The sequence below is a fragment of the Artemia sp. Qi Xiang Cuo genome, chromosome 16, assembly GCF_049724085.1.
Source record: "Artemia sp. Qi Xiang Cuo chromosome 16, ASM4972408v1, whole genome shotgun sequence".
NCBI classification, from domain to species: Eukaryota; Metazoa; Arthropoda; class Branchiopoda; order Anostraca; family Artemiidae; genus Artemia; species Artemia sp. Qi Xiang Cuo.
Genome location: NC_142809.1, coordinates 34,267,380 through 34,292,073, shown reverse-complemented (window position 1 = coordinate 34,292,073; position 24,694 = coordinate 34,267,380). Strand labels below are relative to the sequence as shown.

Genomic DNA, 24,694 nt, shown 5'->3' with positions numbered 1-24,694 from the left:
AATCAAAATGTTAATATTATTTGGTTTATTAAAGTTACAAAAGTAAAAACATTTATATTTTTTTCAGTAGAGTGCGAATGTTGTTCAGGCCTTGGGACGGCATAGGGGTTTTGCGCCCAACTTATGTTAAATACCATTCTTATGTTAATTATGTTAAAAACTTGATACCATTCGAAAGAAAAATCTGTCTACTTTCTTTGATAGCTTGGATACACTTACGGTATTTTGATTTGGTTAAAATTTAAGAGCAGAAGTAGCCCCGAAAGTTTGAACATAATGCCCTTAGTCGTTCTTGGGATGCGGCTGAGATGCCTTATTGAGAATTAGCATTATCATAGTGCATTTTGATGTAATCTTGAGGCAACATTTAGTTTTCAAACAAAATGGGTGATTGGGAGGGTGGGCGTGGGAAGGTGGGAGTGGAAGGGGGATTAGTTGCCCTCCAATCACTTCCAACTATTAAAAAGGGCATCAGCCCTTTCTATTTTCAATCGAATGAGCCCCTTTCGAAGTTCCCACAACAACTCCTTCGATACGAAGTGCCCTGGTCTAAGCAACAACAACAACAAAAAATATCACTAATCACTTTCGACTATTAAAAAGGGTACTAACCCTTTGAATTTCAAATCGAATGTGCCCTTTTTCAAGTTTCTACGACAAAGATTTCAATAAAAAACCTTATTTGCCCCCAGGGCATAACTTATAACCCTTGCCCTGAGGGTTGTGGGGGAGTGTCCTCCTCAAAAACATATTTTTTATCTGGAAATCAACTAAGCAGAACAAAATGGCTATTTCAAAATGTTGATTGGTTGTGTTTGGGAGAATAATGGGCGTGGGGGGGCTAGGTGCCCTCCAATCACTTTCGCCTATTAAAAAGGGCACTAGCCCTTTGAATTTCCAATCGAATGAGCCTGTTTTGAAGTTTCTACGTCAACGCCTTCTATAAAAACCTTATATGCCCCCAGGGCATAACTTAAAACCCTTGCCCTGAGGGTTGTGGCGGAGTGTCTTCCTCAAAAACATGTTTTCTATCTGGAAATCAACTACGCTGAACAAAATGGCAATCTCAAAAATTTTGATTGGATGTGTTTGGGGGAATATGGGCATGGGGGGGATAAGGTGCCCTCCAATCACTTTCGACTATTAAAAAGGGCACTAGCCCTTTGAATTTGCAATCGAATGAGCCTGTTTTGAAGTTTCTACGACAACATCTTTTATAAAAACCTTATATGCCCCCAGGGCATTACTTAAAACCCTTGCACTGAGGGATATGGGGGAGTGTCCTCCTCAAAACATATTTTCTATCTGGAAATCAACTAGCCTACGCTGAACAAAATGGCTATCTCAAAATTTTGATTGGATGAGTTTGGGGGAATGATGGGCGTAGGGGTGGGGGGGGGGTAGGTGCCCTCCAATCATTTTCGACTATTAAAAAGGGCAGTAGCCCTTTGAATTTCCAATCGAATGAGCCTGTTTTGAAGTTTTTACGACAACGCCTTCTATAAAAACCTTACATGCCCCCAGGGCATAACTTAACACCCTTCCCCTGAGAATTGTGGGGGAGTATCCTTCTCAAAAACACATTTTCTATGTGGAAATCAACTACGCTGAACAAAATGGCTATCTCAAAATTTTGATTGGATGTGTTTGAGGGAAAGATAGTCGTGGGGGGGGGGGCTAGTTGCCCTCCAATCTCATTCGACTATTAAAAAGGGCACTAGCCCTTTGAATTTCCAATCGAATTCAAATTCAAATTAATTTATTAAGCATAAAAAAAAATACAAACAAATTTACAGCGGCCATCTACAAAAACCCGAAGGTTTGTTTATGATGGCTGCAAATCCATTATTATAAAGCTCTACATCCACATAAAAACTATCTATTCATGGGGAAAAATCAGCATTTGAACTAAATCAACATAAAGAACATCTCCTACTCTAAAAGGATTACACTCTAAAAATCCCAAGTGAGAAAACATATCATCCTTAAAACATCCAATCAAAAAAAAAAAAAAAAAAAAAAAAAAAAAAAAAAAAAAAAAGATGCATCTAACTAAATCAACTATTACAAAATCAATAAGCATCAGCTAGGCTATAGAGCCGACTCCGTGCGCTTTGGCTGGGTAATTTTGCGAAAATGCAACCATTATCTGTCCAAACAATTTTCATACCAAACATTAATCAAATTCAAAATTCTAATCATTCAGATTATAACCCAAAAGGTAACGCTTCAATCTACTCTTGAGCTGGCTTACATTATCAACTTGTCTAATAGCATCCGGGAGGGAATTCCACACCCCCGGTCCCGCAAAACGAGGCAGAAACGCAGCACGTTGAGTATTCCGGAGTTCCGATGCAAGGTCATTCGCATTTCTAGTCTCATAACAGTGATAAGATGAGTTAGCTTTAAAAATTTCCCAAAATAACTCCCGTGAACACTATTCAAATATTGATATATAAAATTGCTAACTGGTAATCCCGTAACTGATAAATATTTAAAACTTTCAAACTTATAAATCAATTCAACGTGCTATTTTCAAACTGAACATAATTACCTAAAACACGAACTATTTTATTCTGTAAAATTTGGACCTTTCTAAAACTTGAAATAAAACAACTAGTCAATAGCATGCAACCATACGATAAATAAAGGCTAACAATAGAATGATACAGTAAAAGTAAAACATTTGACGGTAGTTGGTTTTTCAGTCTTCTTATCACACCCAACCCTCTTGAAATCTTAACTGCCACAAGATCACAATGGGATTTGCAACTTAAATTACAGTCAAGACTAAAGCCCAAATATTTAACAATATTTAAATGCTTTAAAAATTCACCGTTAAAAACAATTTTATTATCTACAACACATGAAACTCTATTTCTACAAAATGTCACAAAATTTGTTTTTGAAATATTCACTACCAAATAACTAGAATTTGTAAAACTTATCAATTCAGCGAGGGCCTTATTTGTCTTCTCAATTAACTGGTTCAGACAAGTAGCTGTAATCGTAAACACCGTGTCATCAGCAAAAGACGTTATAAGTGCATCTGATATATAAAAACGCATTGTATCAACGTAAATTAGATAAAGAAGTGGGCCAAGCACTGAACCCTGAGGCACACCAGAATTAACGATAAAAGTTTTGAAATAGAATTTTTAATAGAGACTCGAATAATACGCTGGTTACGAAGTTTTTATATACGAAGAAAGAAAGACTTTTTTTTACACAAAAAAGAAAGACTTTTAACGAAAGCACAACTCAAATCAAACAGTTCGTGGTAACGAACTGTAAGTAAGGAGCGACCCGGCTCAATGGTAACCGAAACTCTAGAAAACGGGTTTTTGATACCAATAGATATATCAAAAGAATCAGATTTCAATGCTGATTTCAAATATATAACTTTCATCAAGTTTAGTGCTACCCATCAAAAGTTAAACGCCTGAGAACATTTGGCTGATTTTCAAAAAAAGGGGAAAAGACACCCTAAAAGTTATAGAGCCTCAATGAAAATCACACCATCATATTCAGCTTATCAGAGAACTCTACTGTAGAGGTTTCAAGCTCCTATCTACAAAAATGTGGAATTTTACAATTTTTGCCAAAAGAAAGATCACGGATGCGTGTTTATTTGTTTGTTTTTTTTTGTTTGTTTTTTCCCAGGGGTAATCTTATCGACCCAGTGGTCCTAGAATATCGTGGGAGGGCTCATTGGAACGGAAATAAAAGTTCTAGTGCCCTTTTTAAGTGACCAAAAAATGGAGGGCAACTAGGCCCCTTCCAACGCTTATTTTTTTCCCAAAGTCACCCGATCAAAATTTTGAGATAGCCATTTTGTTCAGCATGGTCGAAAATATAATAAATATGTCTTTTAGGATGACTTAATCCCCCGAAGTTCCCAGAGGGAGGGCTAAAAGTTATGAACTTTACCCAATGTTAACATATAGTACTGGTTATTGGGAAGTATACAGAAGTTTTCTGGTGTTTTTTTTTTCGGTTTGGGGTTGGTTGGGGGGGGTCGGGAGTTATGTTGGAGGATCTGTCCATGAAGGAAGTTTTCATGGGGGACGGGAAATTGCCATGAAGGGGGCGCCGGACTTACCAGCATTATTTATTGGTTATTTGGAAGTATACAACCATTTTCAGGAAGGATTTTTTCTGGAGGGGGGCTAGAGGAGGGGTTACTCTGAAGAATATTTCCGTGGAGGATGTTTCTTTGGGGTAAGGGACATTTCTATGAAGGGGGCGCCGGATTTCCAAGCATTATTTAAAAAACGATCAGAAATTAAATAAAAAAATTCAAGTTTTTTCAACTGAAATGTAAGAAGGAATATTGGAACTTAAAACGAACAAAAATTATAACGTAAGTGAGGGGGTTCTCCCCCAAGTCAATACCTCGCTCTTTACGCTACAGTTTTTTTTTAGTGCTTTCAAAAGAGCTATAATATAATAATAATAATATTTATAATAATATAATAATATTACACATTATTAAACTTCGTAATAATACGAAGTTTTTGCGACAACTCCTTCAATACGAAGTGCCCGGGTATGGAGGAAAAATAATGATACATTGTGCCCACATAGTTCTTTACTTATGCAGCGCGATCGCGCTGAATATGATTATTATTTTTTTTCCTAGAGGCACTTCATATGAAAAGGGTCGTCGTAGAAACATCAAAGGGGGCTCATTCGGATGGAAATCGAGAGTTCTAGTGCCCTTTTTAAGGGTCAAAAGTGATTGGAGGAAAACTAGCCCCCCCCAAGCCCATCATTCCCCCAAACACATGCAATTAGAATTTTGAGATAGCCATTTTGTTCAGCGTAGTTGATTTCCAGATAGAAAATATATTTTTGAGGAGGACCCTCCCCCACAACCCTCAGGGCAAGGGTTGTAAGTTATTCCCTGGGGCATATAAGGTTTTATAGAAGGCGTTGTCGTAGAAACTTCAAAAAAGACTCATTCGACTGGAAATACAAAGGGCTAGTGCCCTTTTTAATAGTCGAAAGGGATTGGAGGGTAACTAGACCCCCCACGCCCATCATTCCCCCAAACATATCCGATCCAAATTTTGAGACAGCCATTTTGTTCAGCGTAGTTGATTTCCAAATAGAAAGTATGTTTTTGAGAAGAACACTCCCCCACATCCCTCAGGGAAAGGATTTTAAGCTATGCCCTGGGGGCATATAAGGTTTTTATAGAAGGCGTTGTCGTAGAGACTTCCAAAAAAGGCTCATTCGATTGGAAAATCAAAGGGCTATTGCCCTTTTTAATAGTCAAAAGTGACTGGAAGGCAACTAGCCCCCCTCCCCCACGCCCAATATTCCCCCAAACACATCCAATCAAAAGTTTGAGATAGCCATTTTGTCCAGTGTAGTTGATTTCCAGATAGAAAATATGATTTGAGGAGGACACTCCCCCACAACCCTCAAGGTAAGGGTTTTAAGTTATACCCTGGGGGCATATAAGGTTTTTATAGAAGGCGTTGTAGTAGAAACTTCATAAGGGGTTCATCCGATTGGAAATTCAAATGGCTAGTGCCCTTTTTAATAGTTGAAAGTGATTTGAGGGCAACTAACCCCCCTCTCACTGCCACCTTTTCCCCAAACACACCCAATAAAAATTTTGAGACAGCCATTATATTAAACGCAGTTTTAAGTTCTGGAAATTAGGTCTTTGAGCAAGACAACTCCCCCACAGCCCTCAGAGCAAAGATTGTAATTTATGCCCTGGGGACATATAAGGTTTGTATAGACACCGTGGTCGGTGTCTGATTCTTAATTAATTAAGAATCAAAATAGATCCAAGGGCAACTGCCCCCCCCCCGTCCCCAATGCCCTTTTCCCCCGAACCTATCAGATAAAAATCTTGAGGTAACCATTTTTTTTTAAATAGTTCAAACATCTCATAACAAAAACTCCGGTGTCGACACAAACCCACAGGGCCCGGGATCAGGCGTTGTAAATAATAACCTGGAGGCATATATCGTTCTTACGGAAGGGATGTGCGCATAAACTTCAGCGAGTGCTCATTTGATTGGAAATTGAAAGTTCTAGTTCACTTTTTAAGAGTCAAAAATGATCGGAGGGTAGTTAGCCTTCTCCCCCACGCCCTTTTTTCCCCAAATGCATCAGATCAAAATTTTGATATAGCTATTTTGGCAAAAATTATTCAAAGTTCAAATACCAAAAAATCCAGTGTCGACACAACCCCCCAGGGCCAGGGGCAGGCATTGTAGTTATTCCATGGGGGCGAACATAGTTCTTATTGAAGGGATGGGCGCATAAACTTCACAGAGGGCTCATTTGATTGGAAATTAAAAGCTCTAGTTCACTTTTTCAGAGTCAAAAGAGATTGGAGGGCAACTAGCCCCTCACCCTCCATGCCTTCTCCCCCCAAGATCTATCTGATAAAAATTTTGAAATGGTAATTTTGTTAAAAATAGTTCACATATCAGATATTAAAACTCCTGGTTCGACACAACCCCCCCCCCGGGCCCGGAGAAAAGCGTTGTAAGTTATGCCCTGGGGGCATAGGCTATATGGTTCTTATAGAAGGGATGATCGCATAAACTTCAGAAAGGGCTCATCTGATTTAAAATTGAAAGTTCCAGTTTACTTTCATAGAGTCAAAAGAGATAGAACGGTAATTAGCTCCCCCACGCCCCTTTTCCCCAAACCCATCTGGTAATAATTTTGTGATGGCCATTTTTTTAAAATTAGTCAAACGTTACATATTAAAAATTCTGAGGTCGGCACAAACCCCCAGAGCCCGGGGCAAGTGTTTTAGGTTATGCCCCAGGATGTATAAGGTTTTTATGTAAGGAGAGGTCGTATAAACCACAGAAGTGGTTCATTTTATTGGGGATTGAAAGTTCTCGTTTCCTTTTTACTAGTCAAAAGGGATCGGAGGGCATCTACCCCCCCCCCCTCCAGACACACACTGTATTTTTTTCTAAATGCATCCGATCAAAATTTTGAGATTGCCAGTTTGTTTGAAGCAGCCCAACGATCATATAACGCAAACTTCGGGGTCAACATACCCCCTCCCCAGAGTCCGGGGGAGGGGCTGTAACTTATGCTGCGGAGGCATATAAGGTTTTAATAGAAGGGGTGGTCGTATAAACTTTGGAGGGGACTCAAATGACACATCCCCTAGCATTAAATCGGACCCTCTAATATCCTCACATTTGCAGTGCAAATGAGAGGATAGCTCTATATACTGCTTGTGAATGGTTATGTCTTATGTAAAGTTATTTAGTTTTTTAAATCAATTTTTTTCTGTTACAAAGTTTTAGACTAGAGAAAACTAAAGGTCATATAGGCTATAAGGTTTTTATGTGTTATTGTTTATTTAGTTGTGTACTAAGATTAGTGAAAACAAGACCACCACGGGAAGGTTGTGCACAACCAGCTCCGCGCACCCCTGGCATTAAACTAGACCCCCCAATATCCTCCCATTTGCAGCGCAAATGTCCCATTTTAATAAGGTAAAGTTTTGTATGGGAAGAAAGTTAAAAGTTTCAAGAAATTTCGAGGGGACGTTAAAACACATCAAAGGACACTAATTAGAACCAATAGAACTAGCAAAAGAATTGGCCATCGAATTACTCCCAGAAATTCTCTCAACTGAACATGCTCAAATGCTTAAAATTACTGCCACACATAAAATAAGGATAAAATTTTCAACTGCGTTGAACAAAATGGCTATCTGAAAATTTTGATTGAATGTGTTTGGGGGAATGGTGGGCGTGAGAGGGGGGGGGGGGGGGGTTAGTTACAGTCCAATCACCTTTGACTATTAAAATGGCACTAGCACTCTTTATTTCCAATTATATGAACCCCTTTTGAAATCTTTGTGACAACGCTATCTATAAGAACCTTATATGCCTCCAGGGGCATAACTTACAACCTTTGCCCTGGGGGCTCTGGGGGTTTGTCATCCTTAAATACATAATTTCCACAACTTTCAACTACGCTGACAAAATAGCTATGTCAAAACTTTCATTGTTTGGGGAAATGGTGGGCCTGAGAAGGGGGTTAGTTGCTATCAATTCAGTTTCGACTATTAAAAAGGGCACTATCCGTTTCAATTTCCAATCAAATGAGCCCTTTTTGAAGTTTCTACGACAAAAATTTCTCCAAAAACCTTATATGCCCCCAGGGCATAATTTACAATCCTTTCCCTGAGGGTTGTGGGAGGGGAGAGAGTTGTCATCCTCTAAGACCTAATTTCCAGAACTTTCAACTACGTTGAACGAAATGAATACCGGTATCTCAAAATTTTGATTTGATGTGTTTGGGGAAATGGTAGGCGTGAGAGGGGGGTTAGTTGTTCTTCAATCACTTTTGACTATTAAAAGGGCACTAGCCCTTTTAATTTTCAATCGAATGAGCCCTTTTTGAAGTTTCTATGACAACTCTTTCTAGAAAAACCTTGTATACCCCAAAGGCATAACTTACAACCCTTGCCCTGAGGGCTGTGGGGGGGGGGGGTCATCCTCAAAGACCTAATTTCCAGAACTTTCAACTACATTGAAAAAAACTGCTATCTCAAAATTTTGTTTGTATGTGTTTGGGGATATGGTGGGCGTGAGAGGGGGGTTAGTTGTCCTCTAGTTATTTTCGACTATTAAAGAGGGTACTAGCAATTTCAATTTCCATTCGAATAAGCCCTTTTTGAAGTATCTACGACAACGATTTCTATAAAAACATTTTAAGAGAGTTTTAAGAGATTTGAAGAGAGTTTTAGGTCTACATTTTTCAACAAATAGTTTAGTATTGAGAGGAGATCTAGGTTTATTTTCTTTAAGAAGTTCTAGACTAGTAGGGATGATAAGACTATGGGAGAAAATCCTGAGTATACCCCACTGTAATTAGCAGTAAGTTCACCACAGATGATTTCTGGCTCTTCATTCTCGGTGCGAATAAACAGCTCCTTCCACATACTCTTTCATTAGTGCGTGCAAACAGCTCCTCTCGTTTGATCTGTCATCAGCGGTCCAATTACTTATATTTTATTTTTGATTAATTTATTACACATACTTCTTTATAATAATATTCTAATTAAACGGCTTTTGTGATTCTGGGTTTTGTTAATCAAAACTTTTTTTTTAACTTTTAACGTAATGAGCGTGGTATTGACTAAGGGGAGAACCCCCTCATATACGTAATAACATATACGTAACAAAAAAAAACAATAAAAAAACAAGCGATACGGCTCAATAGTAATCGAAACTTTTAAAAACGGAATTTTGATGTCAATAAATGTATTAAAAGAATGTGTTTATAATGCTGATTCTAAATATATAAATTTTATTAAGTTTAGTATTACTCATCAAAGGCTACGAACCTAAGAAAATTTACTCGACTTTTTAAAGAGGGGTGAAATATCCCCTACAAGTTAAAGAATTTTAATGAAAATCACACCGTCAGATTCAGCGTATCAGAAAACCCTATTACATAGGTTTCAAGCTCATATATGCAAAAATCTGCAACTTTGTATTTTTTGCCAGAAGAAAAATATAGGAATATAGAAGTTAGTTACGTAAGTTAATTTGTAAAGACATCCATTTAGCAAAAGAAAAGTAAAATTTTTATGCAAATAAAAGCTGCATTAACTAAAAAACGATCAGAAATTAAATAAAAAAAACAAGTTTTTTAAACTGAAAGTAAGGAGCGACATTAAAACTTAAAACGAACAGAAATTAGTCCGTATATGAAAGGGGCTGTCCCCTCCTCAACGCCTCACTCTTTACGCTAAAGTTTTACTCCGTCTCACAACTTTATTTTTTAAAACAATAAAAACTTTAGTATAAAGAGCGAGGCGTTGAAGAGGGGACATCCTCTTTCATATACGGAATAATTTCTGTCCGTGTTAAGTTTTAATGTCACTTCTTATTTTCAGTTTAAAAAAATTATTTATTTTTATTTAATTAATGTTAAAGGAACAAACAACCTTAGTAAAGCAGAACCTTTGGATGTTTACGAACAGGAATAAACTGTGCTATTTGCGACCATGAATAAGTGTAACAAATCACTGCTAGACTTACATTTAACATAACAAGCGTCATCATTTATTAATCTTTCTTGAAAGGCGATCGATCACTTCTGATTTCCTCTTGAAAACAAGTACTTCTACAGATTCAGCATCATTTGCCCTTTCCCTTTCTTTGGAGCGAGCTTTTAGTGCTGCTTCCAGCATGCTTTGAGCAAGACCAATGTTCAATAAGACCATCTCTTCTATTGACTTCTTCAGACGTCCTCTTGCTTCTTTTAAAAGACTATCACTGATTTCTTGCTTCTATTTAGCCATCTCTTTTTTCGTAAAATGTCTGACTCTAGCTCTGCTATTTTCTGCTTCCTCTGGACCGGTTCCTGGACTGTAAATTAAGCATATTTCTTTTCAGCTTCAAACTTTTCTTTTTCCAATTCATCTTGTTTTCGTCTAATGAGGTAAAGTTCATAGCTAGCTCTAGCTGATTTGGTCAAACACAGCAGCTTCTTTGTGATCAGCACAAGTTGGGGTTTGTTCTCATAGTTGTGCAGAGAATCACCAACAAAAACTTTAGCGTTTAGGGTCCACTCCTTTGTATGGGCTTGCATGCTAGTAACCAACTGGGTTGAACAACAAAATCCTTGCTCCATGTCTGCGCTTCCATGGCAGAGCAAAAGAGCTGCTCAACTACTCAACCCAAGGCCTGATATTTCACATCACCACCTGGTGTCTTCAGTTCTAAGATCTTTTGCCAACAGCTATCAATTTGTTTACTGTTTGTAGGTGGTAACATAAGGTCCGACTGTAATAATAACCGTTCTACATGAACTTTCTTTATGTTCATCTCAAAAAGAAGTTCTCTTGCAACATAGAGAATATCACTACAACCCATCGGCTAGGAATCTTGCTTGGGAAGGCTGAAGCAACTAAGGCTTCAAAAAAATTCGTTGTTCACAGGGCATTTTGCCAACAAATACTGTGCAGCAGCTTTCCTGTTCTTCTTAACTCCTAGGAAAAATGTTTTCTATCTTTCTGAGTTGCTTTCAAAGAAGCAAGAGCTGCCAGGATCTGCTTATTACACAATGGTTGCTCTAGATATATTTCTGCAGCCCTGTCTTTGCTTTCAAATCCCACTGCAAGACGATGGTTGACATCATTGGCATGTAGAATCCATCAAAGAGAACTGTGCATAAGCAACAAAACTCAAATTTCAACACATGAATCAACAGCTCTTGTTGCTGAAACACTCCAGTGAATACAGTGAAGGTATTTGCAGAACTCAAAACAAACTTGATTTGAGCCTTCACTGTTGGCTTTCTTAGCCAACTGGCAATTTTCAGATACTTTGGATTTGAAATAAAGTCCTTTAAGCTCTTTTCTTTGCCCAAATTCCAGAAGATATTCAATCAGAGCAGACCATTGCTTGATCAAGGGGTTTGCAGCTTCTTCTATGGTAAGCCACCTAGTGGGGATATGCTTTATGAACTTATGAAGAGCCTTAACTTTTAGCTGACACTGGCTAAGATCATCGCAACAAGGGGACCATCCGCTGAAGAAATGGTAAACAGCAATTATCATATCAAAAAGTTCCTCCCCAAGTTCCTGTAGTCTTTTTTGGAATGCATTATGCACTGCATGGCTGTTGCAGGTACAAATATTTAAAAGACCTTTTGAATACCATTTTTCCTTTTCTGCAATTGACCAAATTTTCTTAAAATTTCAACAATTTACCAAACTTTCTTACTGACTGCTGGAACATTGCTTGCAAGCATCAACAGTCTCTCAATTGGAAGTCCTTCATCTTCCATACACCAGAGAAAATTCTTGCTCAGATCCTAACTAGTAGCATGTCTCAGATAATATCTTCTAAGATGCCAAGTAATAACTAATTTTTGCTCCTTCGACCAGTACCGGACCTTTATTTGGAGCTCATTCACCCCAGCATTGTTTGTAGTCTCATCATATTCCAGTACAAAGTCAGACAACTGGATGTCTTCAACCAAAATTTTCGTAAAATAAGTATAAATTGCCTCTGTCAACAAGTATGTCATTTTCTGGCATTTAACAAGAAGCCTTCTGGGACAGCACCCATGAACATAGTTTGAAAGACAGTGGCAACACCATCACACAAAGATCCAGCAAAAAAAATGGCTATGATCTTCAAGACCCATATTATTTCTGCCATTGAAGCTGCATCTCTCTTGCAGAACATCTCAAGCTTCTTCTCTAATAGAGTATTTCCAACTTGTGACTTGTTTTTGGTTGAAGTTGATCCAGTGAGTCTGTGTTGACTGGGTTTAGCAGACACATTCGACACATTCATCTTGTGTTCATTTTTGGCAGTATGTTGAACAAGAGCTTGAAACTGTGTTTTGCTACTGAGTGTCTTTTTGCATATTTTACTGTAAAAGGAACTGTCACCCCTACTCTAGGCACACCATTCTTGCACTATGTGTCTAGTCCCATCTTCTCTACCAAACCAGTTTTCTGAAAATTTTGTCTTACCCATCACTCAAAGCAACTTGAAAAAAAAAACAGGTATTAGAATGGATTTGGAAAGCCTTCTCACTTGCTCATATATTTATGCAAACAAGTATAAACTCATAAATCCAATGAAAGACTCTTATTCCTTCTTATGTTTTGACATCCCCTAAACTTATGGGTCTTAATTTGTACCCTCTATAGTCAACAGTCTAAACACAAAAAGAGATACAAATACTGGAGACACAACTTAATAATGTGGGGCAAAATGTCCATCTAAGCAGCCAGTTTGGGTGGATACTCAGTGAATGGAGGCCTATGAGCAGCTATGGGAAGATTATTTATCAAGAGTGAATTTGTCTTTTCCAGGAACTTGAATGTCCAACCTTCTGTTAGTTCACAAAATTGCTGAAAAAAGCTCAAAACATGAACAAAAAAGTGATTTTAGTGACAAATTCAGTGAAAAAGTGACAAAAAAAAGACTGCAGCCAATCCCTAGAAATGTATTTGCAGATCTTTGAAACCTTATAAATTGGGATTGAGCAAAGATATGAAGCTGAAAACAGTTTTGTTGCTTTATTTAAGCAGAAGATTTATTTTGCAAGGTTTTACTTTTATAACCCACGGATTTTTAAAGGTCATCAGAGATCAAGACCCTCTAGAGGGAGAAGGAGTAGAGGTAGGTACTTCAAAATACTTTCCCCAGACATACTTTAGCCTGTACACCCATCCCAAAAGTTTTATTTTCCTATCCTAACCCGTTTCCAAGATAACCCAAAGTGACTTAAGTAGAATTTTATCTAAATAATATATGTTTTCAGATTTTAGATTTTGTCAACATCCATTCAGTTTACAGATAAACCAGTTGAAACAAGAGTGATGCTAACAGGTGTAGGCTATGTAAGTGGTTTTTCAAAATTTTCAGAACTAAAGTTCTTCATATTTACCAAAATGATTACCATTCTTGAATCAGCTAGAAATGGTAGGCTAATATTTTTTCAATAGCAACTTTTTTTTAGAAACACAGTTTTAAACTTCTGGTTACTATGGGTTGTTATCAACCCTTTCTGGACTCAAAAATTTAATTTCCACCAAAGTGATTCTTGAATTATGATAGAGCATAGAAAAGGCACAAAATGGTGTATATTCGGTAAATTTTTCTTTATTCATATTGTTGACTTATGAATAAAGTAAACACACCACTTGATGCCTTTTTTTATGTTCTTTTCATATATTAATTTTAAAAAAAACTTTTCCACAAAATAAATTTTTCAAAGAAAATTAAAGAACTCCATTAAACCAAAAATGGACAAAAATAAAATCAAATAATCTACCAAGCATGAAACTACCACAAATCAGCATTGATAACTCGATAACCACTGTCTACTGAGTGGTAAATGCCCCGCAGCGTGGAAAAAAGCGGTTGTAAAGCCACTCCACAAAGGAAAATCTAAATCCTAATTTGGAAATTATTGTCCAATTTCAAACACCTCAATTTTTTCGAGAGTTCTTGAAAAGATTATTGTATATCGGATACAGGATTACTTCAACCAAAATAAACTATAGCATCTGTCACAGCATGGTTTTAGAAAAAAACAGGTCATGTAATACGCAGTTGCTAGAAGTTGTAAAAGATTTCCAAAATATGGCTGATCTCAGTTCGAAGTTTGATTGCTTGTACATTGACTTCAGTAAAGCATTTGACAAAGTTTCAATTAGTTTGGTGCTTGAAAAATGTGAAAAGTATAGGCTAGGCAGTAGAACTTTAACATGGATTACAGATTATTTATCAGGCCGTTCCCAGCAAGTTATAGTTGGTAGTGCACTTTCAAGTGAGAGTCCGATTTTGAGTGATGTGCCACAGGGCAGTTGTTTAGGCCCAGTGTTATTTTGTTTGTTTGTCAACGATTTGCCTGAAGTAATTCGTCACTCCACTGTCAAACTGTTTGCAGACGATAAAAAAATTTATAAAAGTGTTACCTCCCAGGTAGATGTCACCCTTATGCAAGAGGATCTGAATGCCCTAAATGATTGGTGTAATTTGAACTCCATGTTTGTAAACCATCAAAAATGTTTTGTACTCCATTAATTTTCAAAAAGCTCGACTTACCATTCTTTTCTTGGTGATACACCTGTTTCATCTTCAGATTCAGTAAGGGATTTAGGTATCCACTTTGATAACCAATTGAAGTTTCACAAGCATGTTTCAATAATTGCGCGAAATGCTAATTACAGTCTGCTTCGGATTAAGAGAAGTTTCATAAAATTTAACCTTCACACTTTTATGACACTATACAAGACAATAGTACGCCCAGTGGTAGAATATTGTCCCACTGTGTGGTATCCTACATGGGAATGTGACTTGCAGCTAATTGAAAGGGCTCAACATTGGGCGTCAAAGTTTGTGCCATATTTGAGCCATTTACCATATCAGCATTGACTGGAGTGTTTGGGACTTCCTTCTCTGGAGTTTTAACGGGATAGGATTGACCCGATCAATACAGTCCGGATTATGAAGGGTGTCAATAATGTGGACTGGGCTGATTTTTTCAAACTTAGCCATTACTCAACCACTCGACAAAACTTGTATAAACTGTATCAGCCACAAGTGCTCAAGAAAATAGGCCAATATAGCTTCGTTAACCGTGCAACTAAACTTTGGAATAGTTTACCCGATACCGTAGTTTCTATGCAAACAGTACAATCATTTAAGAGTACTCTTGTTAAAACTGAGTTCTACAAAAAACAGTTTCTGTGATATAGTTGTTGCATAGTTGTTTTTTATTTATGAATATTTTTTGTTTTATTTCTTGTTTTGTGTTTTGCAGTGTTGCTGTTTGAACTGTTATTTTTTGTGTTGTTATGCAACAAGCCTATGGCTTCCTCCTTTATTGAATAAAACAAATGAAAAATAAAAAAAATAAATAAATAAATGAAACCCAAAACGAGCAGAAATTACAATAAATAACCAAGTCAAACTCAAAACGAGCAGAAATTAACATGAGTAGGGCTCAAAACCCCTATGCCTTCCCAAGGCTAGAACATAATTTGCAATTTACTGAAAAAGATACAGATGAATGTGCATTGTCAGTTTAATAAACATATACTGATATTTAGTAAACAAAATGTTAATATTATTTGATTTATTAAAGTTATAAAAGTAAAAACATATCTATTTTTCAGTAAAGTGCAAATTATGTTCTGGCCTTGGGAAGGCATAGGGGTTTTGAGCTCTTTACTTTTCTTTGAAATACTTATTTGGTGGAAAGTTTTTTTAAAATTAATTTCTGTTTGGTTTATGTTGACATAGTCTTTTCAGGGAAAAAGAAAACAATTCTTTAAATCTTTTTGTATTTTTAAGACTTTATAGTTTGGCCTGCTATTTGTATGCTGGAGAAAAATGTTCAGTAATTTTTAAAAAAATACCCCCTTTTAAAAATCTGGACACAAATAGTAGTGTTTAATTTAGTTTCATAAATCCTCTAGTTGACCTGAAACAGAAAACTTGATACCATTTGCAAAAAAAGTCTGTTTACATTCTTTGACAGCTTGGATACACTTACACTATTTTGATTTGGATAAATTTTAAGAGCAGAAGTAGCCCCGAAAGTTTGAACATAATACCCTCAGTTGTTCTTGGGATATTGCTGAGATGCCTTATTGGGAATTTGCATTAACACAGTGCATTTTGATTTAATCTTAAGGCAACATTTAATTTTTAAACATAATGGGCAAATGGGAGGGTGGTTGTGGGAGGGGGACTAGTTGCTCTCCAGTCACTTTTGACTATTAAAAAGGGCATTAGCCCTGTCTATTTTCAATCAAATGAGCCCTTTTCAAAGTTCCTAAGACAGCTCCTTTGATACAAAGTACCCAGGTCTAAACAAAAAAAAAACAAGAAAAAATAATAATACATTGCATGGGCACCCATTAGGGGGAAGGAGGGGGGCGCCCGCACCCCCCCCCCCCTGGCTGAATGATGGTGTCATATATTTGTATTAATTAAAAAAAAACTTTTTCAACAGAATAAGTTTTCAAAGAAAAGTAATGAGGAAATAAATTGGCTTGAGAGACAGACTGATTGCAATCCAATCTATTTTTACTCTTAGAAAGGACCCTAGAACTTTTAATTTTGAATCAAATTAGCTTTTTTAAATGTTTCAATGACATTTCTAGCTATTATAGAGTGGTTCTGCCTATGATATTGCTTATATACCTTTTTGAAAACCTGCATGTATACAGTTTTTTTGTTTAATTGGAACACCCCCTAATCACTTCCTAGAAGTTTCACCTTAATACTCTTAGCATCATTAGTTACAGTAACTGTAGTTTTAGTACTAAAAGTATACACAAAGTGCCTTCTGGCTTGTTCAAAATCCCCCACAACTTACTCTTGAAGATCTAACTTAATAATATAAGCTGTTCTTGAGATATTGCTTTGTCATCTTTTTGAAAGTCAACATGCTCATAGTATGTTTTGATTTAGTTCAACATCTGCCTAAATATTTCTTATATTTGATTACTGAAGACATCATTATATTCTCTTTGATTACTGATGACATTATTATATTCTCTCACAATTTTGATCAAATGTGTTTGAGGAAAAGATGATATCAGGAGTGGGGCTATTTTCTCTCCCACATGCTTGACTCTTAAGAAGGAACTAGAACTATGCATTTCCAATCAAATGAGCCTTCTCTAAAGTTCAGAAGACCACCTCTTCATAAAACTTTACACCCCCGGGTCATAACTTAAAACCCTTACCCCAAGTTACCCCTAGGCTATACTCTGGGGGTTTGTCAGACATGAATTTTATCCCCACCCCTATAGGCTATTTACCAATTCAGGGTATATATTTGCACAATAGGGGGGTGGTGGGAAAATTAAACTTACCTCTCATTTACATAAGAACTAAAAGCTTCTGTCCTAGCTGAATAAAGTTGACAATTCAAAATTTACCACTAAATTGTGTTGTCAACTAGAAATTTATTGAACTCATGTCATTTCACTTTTAGTTTGAATCCTCAGGCTAAATCAAAAACTGTGTGCACAGCATGTTATAGGGTTTTCCTTTTCACAGAGCAAAGCATAATGGGTAAAATTCTACTTTAGCTACTTTTGACTATCTTGGAAAGGGGTTAGGTTAAGAAAATGAAACTTTCAGGGACATGGGCGCCCATAAGCTGAATTCCAGGGGGGGGGGGGGGGTAAACCTTGTCTAATTGGCACTTTTAATGCTATATAATAGAAATCTCAGAACAAAAATAAAAAAACAAGGCAGCAACATTCAGCCAGGGGGGGCGGGAGCCCCTCCCTGCCCCCCCAAATGGGCGCCCATGTTCAGGGATGGGTCTACAGGCTAAAGTATGTCCTGGGAAGATATTTTGAAGTATCCACCTCCACTCCTCCTCCCTCTATAGGGTCCTGACCTTTAAAAATCTGTGTGTCATAAAAGTAAAACCTTGGAAAATAGATCTTCTGCTTAAATGAAGTAGAACAAAATTGTTTTCAGCTTCACAACTTTGCTCAGTCTCAATTTATAAGGTTTTAAAGATATGCAAATACATTTCCTAAATTTTGGAAATAAACTATTTATATGTCTTAAAATTCTGCTCAAATAACTGAAATAGCATTTTCAGAGCTAAAGCCAGAGAAAAAGAAACTGATGACTGAAAATTAAGGTAAAATGTTGTTTTGTCAAAATTTCAATGGGTATAGACCTGTCATGTAGGCAAATTTCATGACCCTCTAGAGGGAGAAGGAGTGGAGGTAGGTACTTCAAAATACCTTCCCGGGACAAACTTTAGCCTGTAGACCCATCCCTGAAAGTCTCATTTTCCTAACCTAGCCCCTTCCCAAGATAGCCAAAAGTAGCTAAAGTAGAATTTTACCGGCTATACCTAACCCAACCTAACCCTGAATGGGCATATATAGGGGGGGGGGGGGGCTGAAATTCAGTTCCGATAGACATGCTTATTAAATTCGTAATCAGCATAAAAAAAGGCATCGAATGGTGTATTCACTTTAGTCCTAACTCAATAATATGATTTGGTATATATTGACCGATTTTAAATCAATTAGCCTACCTTTTCCCATTTCCAGAAAAAATCACATGTACTCATTTTGAAATTTATATTTTATTTTACAGTATTTTTTTGCACTGGGAAGCGATGGCGCTATATTCCATAATCTACAATCTTCTAGTAATCACAGATGTAACAGCATCTTCATCATAACGCATGTTGAATTCAAACGCAAATTTTGATTGAAAAATATATATCCTACTCTGGGAGTTATATTAAAGGCATCCTGAGAGGTTAGCTTATGGCCTATCTTTTTCTAAAGAATTAATCAATTAACCTGAATTCAAGGGTAAAGTTCTACCAAATCATATTATTGAGTTAGGAATAAAGTGAATACACCATTCGATGCCTAGGCCTATTTTTATGCTGATTACGAATATAATAATCATTTCTATCGGAAATGAATTTCAGCCCCCCCCCCATATATGCCAATTCAGGGTTAGGTTAGGTATATATATAGGGGGGGGGGAGCTGAAATTCATTCCAAATAGAAATGATTAGGCCTATTTGTAATCAGCATAAAAAAAGGCATCAAATGGTGTATTCACTTTATTCCTAACTCAATAATATGATTTGGTAGAACTTTACCAATTCAAGTATGAGAATAGCTATAAATAGGCCTGTTAACTTGTTCTGTAAGAATTTAACCATGTTTCCGCATAAGCCAAAACATTGGTCAATATCTACGAAATCATATTATTGAGTTAGGACTAGGGCCTACAATGAATACACCATTCGATGGCTTTTTTTATGCTGATTACAAATATAATAAGTATTTATATCGGAAATGAATTTAAGCCCCCCTCCCCCCCCTATATAGGCCTATGCAAATTCAGGGTATATATTTATACATTTGGGGGGGGGTTGGGGTAAAGTTTAAACTTACCTCCCATTTACAACAGAAAAAAAATTTGCCCCCACCCCCCCTAATGTAGAAATATATACCCTGAATTTGCATATATAGGGGGGGGCTGAAATTCATTTCCGATAGAAATGCTTATTATATTTGTAATCAGCATAAAAAAAGCCATCGAATGGTGTATTCACTTTAGTCCTAACTCAATAATATGATTTTGTAGATATTGACCAAACATTTTCATAGATTCTAGGCTAGTAGCCTAAAACAAGTATCTGCAGCTAAGTCCTTTTTGAAGGGCTCTTTGACATTGTGGATAGTAACGTAGTTTGGTGAATAAGACTTAGGACTGAATTCTAGGTCCAAAATACACCATGGGAAGGAGATGTCAAGCTACTGGGCCTAGGCCTATCAGTAAAGTTTTAGTTGTTGATTGGTTCTAAAGGAAACATGCAAATAAAATAGATACACTAGCCTGCCATTTGATTCAGTAAAGTTATTAAATATAGGCTTTCCAGGGACATCCACCATATGGCTAATATGGGAGTAAAGTTCATTTGTGATGCAAATAGATGTTACATTTAGATTGAGGAGGCAATTCTAGGTATATATTTGCACATTAGGGGGATGGGGGTATATATTCTGTAAATATATAGGGCTAGATCCTAAGAAATTCATAAATTTCTTAGAAAAACTGCAAAAACAAGGAATGAAGAGAAGATAAAGGCTCTCCTCCTGCACAATGTGTTAACTAGGATTATTCTGCATATTATGGAGTAAAAAAAATTTTCTCAATGAAAAAAATTGTCCAGCTGGACTCCTAGGCTTAAAATATTGGCTGGCTGGTTGGCTAATTTAAAGATTTGTATATATATACACTGTTAAATTAGCCATCTGGTGGTATCCTGCTTTCCAGACTGAAGGAGACATGTAGTGGTAAAATAAAAATAGACATAATTTTAGGATGCTAATTTTATTCTCACTTCAATGGTCTCTACAGTTTTTTGACAATTTATCTCCAGCTTCACCCCTCCCTGTTAATGATCTTGTAGGCTAGCCTAAGGCATTAGACTATGTAAAAAACCAAAAGATTAAAAGGATAAGAAATCCTTAGATTGCTCCTAGCTGCAATTTAAGGTAGGTTAATTTAAGTTAGCTAAAATCTGGTAAATTTACAGTGGGCCACATAATTTAGATATGATGAAAGTGAAAATGTCAATTTGATGCCTTTTTTATGCTCTTTCATAATTCAAGAATTTCTTCTGGGGCTAGTTGCATCTTGAGCCCTTAAAGGGGCCCCAAATGAATGATGTTAATTATAATAATGTCAGTTTTTGTTTGTAAAGAATAACCTCTGGCCTATCCTAGCCAATATATTAAAATGAAATACAAATTCCAACAAATCTGAATCATGTTGAATAGTGGTTCAACCTGTGTACCTGTTGACAAGATAATATAACACAAGTATATTTAAAAACAAATGCTTCTCTGTTGTATGATGTCATATTTCAGTTGCTCCATTGCCTGATTTCCCACTATTTGTTCTTTACTATTCCAGCTAAGAAAGGCCAAAGGCTTTTTCATGTGTGTAATATACATTATTTGACAAAGGAGTTACATACCCTGTTCACCACTCCAGACACACCCTGCACAATGCTCCATTGTACTGACATAGACTACACAGACAAAGGCTGTCTGCAGTAAAATAAGTGCTATTATCCCTGGGAATATATACCTACCTCAACAGTCCTTTTAAACTTATTTAGATTAAAATGATTCAACCAAGGAATGAAAAATAATACTCCCCCTGTATTTTTCTGTTTGTGATGGTACAACAGTCAATATTGGCATCTTTTTATATAGTCATCAGATTCCTTTAGTTCTTACTTTTATATATTATGAGCAGGTGTTTTGATTCAGCCAATAGAAAAGCTTCAGCAAAGATCCAATCCTTGTATCACTGAAAAGTTGAAAAATCAACAAAATTGTTCCCCTCCCCCTTTTACAATTTGAAAAACAAACCTCCCTTCCCCTAAATTTAAATGGATTGTACAACTGTGTGCTGCAGGCCTATTAATTAAATTTAAAGTTTTTACTCTTTTGTTGACTTTGCAAATTTGATCTTTCTTTACTTGGTCACACTTTTCATGCATACCAGAGTCAATTAATTAAAAGCATTGTACTGTACACCCAAGTTGACTTTTACTTGAGTTGAGCAGAATCTGAGGAATATGAACTTCTTTTCCAGATTTTCCTCAGCATAGTTTTAAGCAATAACTGAAATTTTTTTTTGCTTTAATTAAATTAATATGAAAATAAGAGGAATGTAAGGAAAGTATTAGAGTATGACTTGAGGAGGTGTGAAGTGGATGTCTTGGATAAAATTGCTGAAGATCTAGAAGATGCAGCCAGATGGCATATTAGTAAAATGTTGTATTGACATGTTAAATAACTGAAAGGGAATAGTCAGTCTGTACTTTTTTTTTAGTTAAAGACAGGAAAAGGGACACAATTAGTGATAAGGAAAGAGTTAAAAAGAAATGGACAGAATGTTTTGAGAATATGCTAAACTGTGATAGAGTTTCAGGAAAAGATATAGAAAAGAATGAAAAAGTTTAGAATATTTTGGATGTGAAGGAAGATTTACTTTGCAATGAAGAATTAAAGATGATACTAAAAGGACTAAAAAATAATAAGGCTGCAGGTGCTGTTAGTGTGGTAAATAAGTTTCATATATATATATATATATATATATATATATATATATATGTATATAATGAAGTTAGAGATATATTACTGAAGATTATGAATATGACTACTGAAAAAGCAGAAGTAGCCTCTATAAGAAAGGGGATGAGAGTGAGTATGGTAATTATAGAAGCATTAGCTTCTTTTTCTTTTTTCTCCTTTTTTTCTTTTTTTTAAGAAGCAAATTACTTGGCATGGTAACACTTTTTTTTTTTACTTAGAGATGCTGTAGATAAAGTTGTAAGGGAAGAACACTGTGGTTTTAGGAAAGGGAAACAAAGTGTCAACCAAATTTTTATTCTTAGATTAATTATTGAGAAGTGCCTGAGTCATTTGATCCCTTTAGCCCTTAGCTTTATAGAATATGAGCAAGTGTTCTATTCAGTTGATAGAAGACCTTCAGTGAAGGTTCTATGCTTTTATGGTATACCAGATACATACATTTAAGTGATTAGTGCTATAAGAATAACATTGTTGGGGTTGAGATAGGAAATAAGGTTAGTAGCTGGTTTTGTATTGAATCAGGAGTTAAGCAGGGTTGTGTTTTATCCCCCTTTATATGGATTATTTTGATAGACTTTGTCTTAAGGAGCACAGAAAAGGCAAGGGGAGACCACGGAATCAAATGGGGACTCCCCTAGGCTTTGATTCTGCTAATATTTTGACTATCCTAGATGAAAATTATAGCAAAATGATTGATTTTAAAATTCAGTACCCATGCTGAGAAGTGTGCTGCTGGTACTAGTTCAACTCTGGCACTGACCAAGTTTCTGCTTTTCACTTGTTCCCCCAAAGCTATTTGACTTCTGTACAAAGGACTAATCCAACCCAAGCTTCAAGTTGGAATGTCTATGGGTTGCCACTGGGAGTTCTAAGGTCCCCCATTCTCTTGACTTGGCTTAGATATTGCCATCAGTGTTGCCAATTGATATCTGTTATCAGAGGTTAATTGGTCATTTTTCAGATCTCTATATTTGAGACTGGATCTGCCCTTTCATGAGGAGGATTCAAAGACATGTATCTTAACAGGCCTAGATCTGATGCTCCTGCTCTGCATTAATAATTCTTATTCCAGAGGTTTAATATACCTTTTTTCTTTAATAACTTTTTAGAAAGTTTCAATTCTTTTTTTTTTTTAATTGACATGATTTAGTTTATGGTTAGTTATAGAAAAGTTTGGTAATTTTTTTTTCTGGTTAAGAACTAAAATGTTGGGTTGCAATTAAAATTTAGAGAATTCAGTATCAATCAATTGTAGGTGTGTCCAATGATTTTGAATAGAGGTATTGCTATAAAATTTAGTTATGGGAAAAAAGGTTTTTTATTTGTATTTATTGAAAGTCCGTAAATGTACACATAAATCAACAGAACAAATTGTCTTTATTGAGGTCCCCTTGTCCATGTCTACTATTATTATAGTGTTTGTGCAGCTGTTTTAAAATAAATTTGTTTTTATTGTGAGATGAGTATTTACCATAACTTATTCTGTAATTTTAAACAAATTATCCTATAAGATATTTAAAAGTTTGGTATATATGGGAGAGCTCTGCTGTTAAGTCATATTAATAATTTTTTTGTAAGCAGCATAGTTCCTCCCCCCCCCCCTCTCTTCCCTCCTTGTTGCATAAAAATACTGATAATTATGCCAATTTTTGAAAGTTGCAGGATTTGATCTCATTAATGCTTAATATTAATGTTGAGTTTGCCATTTTTAAAGGAGGCAAGCTATAAACTATGACTGGATTGAGAAAGAGAATTAAAAAGGTTCAGACAGCAAAGTGGCCTACATCAAGAAAGCTGAAGCCAATCGGTTCAACAAGCCAGATTAGCTTTAATAAAAGCTCAAGAAGAGGACGTGATGGTAAGTTATGCAGTTATTAATCCTTGATTAAGTTAATGCCATTTTTTACAATTCTCAACATTGTAAATTGATGTGTTTTTCCTGATGTGAAGCTTTTCTTTTTCAAAAACAAAAAGGCAGCAATAAAGAATTGCCCATTTATTTAAAGGCATTGGAATTGGAAACAAAAGGTTTGATTGTTGTATTAGGGTAAAAGTTGCTTTTGCAGACACTGCAACATTTTAAATGGAGTAGCAGATAAAGAAAATTTGAAAACAAATAATGTTATGAACAAAGTGGTTGTGGGCCCAAAAAACTTTTGTTTGAAGCCAAGGAGGGCAACATTAACCAAACAAATGAACTCTGCAATAAGATATGTGCATAAGTTTACAATGTATAACACAGATTTTCCTATCTACTTTATGTTTTTCATAAACACTTTTGGAAAAAATAAAAAAGATTAATGTAATGAGGCATTTTCTTTGAATAATTGAAAATGGACCTGCAGCTGTAGTATATGATACCAAATTCACCTCCTGTGATCAGGAACCCGTCTACTAAGAGTACATTGGAATGTTTTTCTGGTCTAAAGTAGGCCTACCTTCAATGGGCTTTTTTTTAGTAACATGGAGTCAAACTAAGTCAGAACCAAGCAAATAAAATTGACAGGATTTGTTAGTCCAAATAAA

General features: G+C 36.1%; 2 protein-coding genes across 3 annotated transcripts in view; one reads left to right on the top strand and one right to left on the bottom strand.

Moving 5' to 3' along the window:
* The window catches only part of LOC148942830 (uncharacterized), a 42,946-nt gene extending 24,346 nt beyond the window's left edge, over window positions 1–18,600 (bottom strand). The window contains exon 1 of the mRNA XM_089102369.1: window positions 18,565–18,600. Coding sequence (XP_088958495.1) covers window positions 18,565–18,600 — 36 coding nt within the window. The remainder of the gene's footprint in view (window positions 1–18,564) is intronic.
* A 103-nt stretch (window positions 18,601–18,703) lies between these two features.
* LOC148942829 (uncharacterized) overlaps window positions 18,704–24,694 on the top strand; it is a 58,064-nt gene continuing 52,073 nt past the window's right edge. For both annotated transcript variants that reach the window (XM_089102034.1, XM_089102033.1), the window contains exons 1-2: window positions 18,704–18,794; window positions 23,883–24,026. In XM_089102034.1, the coding sequence (XP_088958160.1) occupies window positions 23,900–24,026 (127 nt within the window). In that variant the 5' untranslated portion in view covers window positions 18,704–18,794; window positions 23,883–23,899. The remainder of the gene's footprint in view (window positions 18,795–23,882; window positions 24,027–24,694) is intronic.